General features: G+C 41.3%; 1 protein-coding gene across 1 annotated transcript; it reads left to right on the top strand.

The window, feature by feature from the left end:
* Positions 1–1355: 1355 nt before the first annotated feature.
* On the top strand, positions 1356–4579 carry GCK72_009088 (uncharacterized protein; the record flags this gene model as incomplete). Its single annotated transcript, XM_003091877.2, has 10 exons — positions 1356–1455; positions 1534–1721; positions 1789–1859; positions 2113–2582; positions 3061–3251; positions 3303–3390; positions 3587–3819; positions 3865–3960; positions 4046–4175; positions 4338–4579. The coding sequence occupies 10 exons, from the start codon at positions 1356–1358 to the stop codon at positions 4577–4579; spliced, it is 1809 nt and encodes a 602-aa protein (XP_003091925.2).
* Between the last annotated feature and the right edge of the window lie 320 nt (positions 4580–4899).

Here is a 4899-nt window from a genome sequence, read left to right as displayed (position 1 = left end):
CGCGAAGAGGCAAATTTTCGACTATCATTCAGAATTGGAAGAAACTCTGAAAAATAGTCAAAAATGCTCACATTTTCGATAAAATTTTCGAAAAAAAAATTGGAAAAAAGGGTAATTTTTTGAAGCCGGGCGGCCTTCGGGCCTTGCCGGGCCGTGAAAATTTTCTACCGGCCCGGGCCTTGACAACTATGGTCTACACTAAAATTGTCATCCCCCATTCAAACGGCTCAATTTCCCTCCTTTTTTGGAATTAAAAAAACTATTCCTTAGGGTTTTCCAATAATTTTCACCTACTAGACTGTCAACCCGAAACTGACTCATATTGTTTCCCAAAACAATTAATTGTTTCTAGGCCGTCCGTAATTCAATTGACGTCAACCACTCTTCTCCTATCCGTTTTTTTTTCTCTCAGTTGATCTTATCATTTTTCTCGAAAATCTCTTTTTCTGGCGTCATGTGTTCGCCAAACAAAACATACAACGAGGCTCCGCCCCCAATTGAGGTTCCGAATCAATTAGCATTTCATCCAAAAAAATAAGTCAAAAGAAAATAGTATGTGCTAGTAGAGAGACGCCAGAGAAATGAGCTATTTTTGAGGTAGAAGAAGGTGTAAATAAGGGAAAAGAAGTAGGAGAAGAAGAAGAAGACGCAATCGAGAAGACGAAGGTCAATTCGAATGGAATGTAATGGTCTCCACGTTTCATACACTCTCTCACATTTCACTTTTAGCTAGAGAAATGGTCAAGAGGTTTAAGGGAGAGAAAAGATGGAAAATATGAACAGAATTGGCATTTTTTCGGGGGTTATGGTCAGTTCGGGATAGGCAAACTCTTCTCAAGGGCAAATTTTTATGTGTCTTCTATCTTCATGTGTAGTTTAGTCTGATCTCTATTCTTTTTCTTCATTTTTCCAAAACCCTGGGTTCCCACTTGAGTTCCCCTCTTTTTAATTGACAAATTCAGAGAATCAAAGAACAAAAAAACTAAAAAAAACGGAATCAAACTCTGGTTGTCAGTTTTCTGGTAAGGTTGCTCCACTTGTGCAAAAATTGGTGCAAGAGAAAAAATCGGCACAGTTCTTACAACTGCGCTCCACCGAAATCTTCTTGAAAAATGTCTCTTTTTCTCTAGGTCTCTCAATTTAACACACAATTTACTACGGTTTCGGTAGAGCGCGATTGTGAGAAGCGAGTCGTGCTAATAAAGGCGCATATAACACATTTTGTACTTTGAAAAACGCGTCTCCGGCGCGCCAGCCATCTTCCCTACTCAATACGTGATTTTTTCATTTCCGTTTCTGTTGAATACACCCCCTCCTAATTTTTAAAAAATTCTTTATATTTTCAGACAAAAAAAATGGGTAGGCGGCTCGGCGCCTTCCTCTTCTTTTCCAGCACTCTGGCCATTATCGGTACGGTGAATGCCGATTTCAATTGTTCACAAGCGCCAGATTCAGGTAACCTGATTTATCTTTACATAGTCTTTAGCGTTTATGAAACCGCGCTCCACCGATAATTACGCTCTTGATTTCCAGACATGAAGCAGACATGTCATATGCTGCAAGAATGGGATAGTGCCGCCCGTAAAGCCATCCGAAAACGTCAGGCATTCAATGCGGGTGCTCCAGGAGTACAAGGAGGATTCTCACCGGCAAACCCTCCGAGATTCGCTCCATCGGCTCAGGGATGCATGAATATTGCATGTATTTGCCCGTATATGGGGGTAAGTCTGACAATTTGAGCAAACCTCAAAAAATATTTGGAAACTTCTAAAAAAATTGAATTTTTAGGGCCGAATGTCGAACGGGTGTATTCTTCCAAATGGACAGCCATATCTGATGTCATACAGGAAAGAGTACAGGTAGGTCAAGTTTATTGAAAAAAGGGACCAGTAGAGCGAATTTGCATCGTTATCAACTTTTATACATATGCGCTCAGATGCTATCTCATTAGAGCACGTTTTAAGACTGTTGTTAAGATTGTCCAATAGAGCAAACTCGCATATCTGTGAAAACCCGCTCTACCGACATCATTAAAAACTGTTCTGTAGAGCGCATCATCACAAATATCCGCTACCCCCTTCCAACCTAACCTAAAATTGCCTTTATTTCCAGAATGATGACAGACAACGAACGAACCCGTTGGCACAATGCAATCATCCAACTCAAACGATCCGGAGAGTACGATCGTCTATCAGTAATGCATCGTCAAGTTGGCTCCGCCTCCGGTGCTCACTCCGGTCCAGGATTCCTCGTATGGCACAGAGAATACATGAAACGAATGGAAATTGCATTGAGAATGATCGACCCGGGAATCTCGATGCCTTATTGGGACAGTGTACTCGAGTCGTATCTCCCTGATCCAAGAGATTCTATTATGTTTGGACCGTTATTCATGGGAATGACTGATGCTTCGGGACAACTTGTCAGTGGACCATTTGCTGGGTTCAGGACACTTGAAGGGCGGCCGAATATTATTAGAAGAATGGCAACGGAGGGGAAGATGTTCACGGAGCAGAATATTAATAATTTGATGGCACAGAACGATTTGGTCAGTGTGATGGCATTCACTGCTCCACAAGGAGGTGAGTTGGAGGGGTGTGGCGGCTTGATTATTGAGAGGTGTTGGGAAAAGTAGTCAACTAATTAACTAATTAAGAAAGGTTGGTAGTTAACAAATTTTAGAGACATTTATCAGTGATAGAACTTTTTCATGAACTCGAATATAACATTTTTGACACAGGTCATGGTAGGCATCGGAGCTAAACAATGTAATGTTAAGTGGGTAACCAATTAACCTAAACATAATTACACTGAGTCGATTGTCAAGTTTTAACACCTACTTTCTCACTAAAACTACAATATCTAATTTCTGGAATACTGTAGCCTTAGTGGTCAGGCTTGATTCTTTACTACCCAAAATAAGATAATAGTTGAATTACAGTACCTCATTGTCATGAAAAGCTAGATAAAACTTTTCAGAAACAGAAACATTTCCCTTAATTTTATAGTCTACGTTATCATAAATTCCCAACTTAACTTAATTTCATTTTCTTTTTCCAGGTTGCCCATTCCGTCCATATTTCGGAGCTCTCGAGTACACTCACGCCTCGATTCACTTATGGATGGGCGGAGACATGAAACCACCATCGACCTCTGCAAATGACCCTGTATTCTTCCTTCATCACACCTTCGTCGACTTCATTTGGGAGATGTGGAGACAGAATCATCAGAATCGGTTTGCCAGAGAAAATGTGAGTCTGAAGGTCGGGGAAAAGAAAACTGAAAAAATGATCATGTTTCAGCAATATCCACCAGACATTGGAGCATGCGCCAACTCACAGCATTTCAGTTACGCACAGATGAGACCTTGGGATAAGATTAATAGAGATGGTAAGTGCGCTCTATGGAGAATTTAAATTATGAAATCATGACTAGTTGGGTCTCGACACGATCAAACCGAAACATGCATGAAAAAAGTTTTTACACATATGAAACATGTTTTTTTTTCGAAACCCTTCAACTTTGCCAATGTTGGTCCGATTTCCTTGATTTTTACATTGAAACACGTGAAATATTCTAAAATTAGGACTCTCCAACGCCTACACGGACAATCTCTACCATTACGCACCACGTCCAACATGTAACAGAAACAATGCCAACTGTGGATCCCAGTACTTGTTCTGTGATACACGTGGCAATCCGCATTGTGTCGCAAAAGTGAAACCAGGTGGTTTGTGTCGTGGATTCGAAGGGCTAGATGCTTGTTATATGGGAACGTGTGTTGCCGGATGGTGTAGAGGAGGACAGCAGTTCCAGCAGGTTAGCGGTCTTACAAAAGAATTTTCTAAATTCGAAAAATTCCAGCCTGCTCAAACAACCGCCGTCGCCAATGTCCAGCAACCTCAACAACAGCAACAACAAGCTCAACAACAGAGACCCCCCGCTGCCACTCCTCAATCGGTACGTTCTCATTTTCTGACTCTACAGTAGTCCACACCTCCCATAGCTTAGTTCTCACCCCCGCACATCCTCATTTCCCTTCCAGAACTGCTACAACGAGGATCCATGCTGTAACCAGTGGTCTCGTCAGAACGAGTGTCGATCGAATACGGTATACATGAACAGATACTGTAGGAAGTCGTGTGGATTGTGTCAGTCGAATGATAATAATCGAGGTGAGTTCTTGAATGTTGCAATTGCGCTCTATTGAGAAACTGAGCTTGTGAACTTTAAACTGTAGGCATTATTCTAGAAACTTAGGTCTGCAGAATGTATTAAACAAACTTCGTATCCTCCTCAGTCGCTACGCAGCGAACCCTAAAATTATTCAATTCCAGGTTGCCACGATCGCCACATCTCGTGTGCCTACTGGCGTGGCCAACAATTCTGCACTCGCCGTCGTCAATGGATGTCTGAAAACTGTCAAGCCTCCTGTGGATGGTGTAACATGAATGAGGCTCAACTCTGTGCTTCAGTCGCCCGACAATCCAGAAGAGTCAAAAGAGATGCAAAGTTTTGGCTCACGGAGCCCGAGTCAGATGATGCTGTCGATGATTTCATGCTGGATTATGGAAGATAATCTCTTTTGTCTTAAACTTTCCAAAAAGTCCCCCACCCTTACGCTTCTCCATGATTTCTCATGATATACTGTCATTTATTTTTTGAATTTTCCGATTGTAAACATACCCACATTCTCCCCCCTACGTGTCCATGAATTTCCCTTCAAAACATTGTCACTTTCATTACTAAAACCACACCTGCCGAAATCACAACTGATCCGGGTTTTTGTACAAAATGATTTCCCCCTCCCCTCCGTTTTTGTTTAAGTTTTTAAAAGAATTTTATGAAAAACATAATAAAATGTTTCAATTTATTTTTTATTGAAAGTTGATACCTAGG

This window comes from Caenorhabditis remanei, chromosome III (assembly GCF_010183535.1).
Source record: "Caenorhabditis remanei strain PX506 chromosome III, whole genome shotgun sequence".
NCBI lineage: Eukaryota > Metazoa > Nematoda > Chromadorea > Rhabditida > Rhabditidae > Caenorhabditis > Caenorhabditis remanei.
This window is presented reverse-complemented; position numbering and strand designations above follow the sequence as displayed.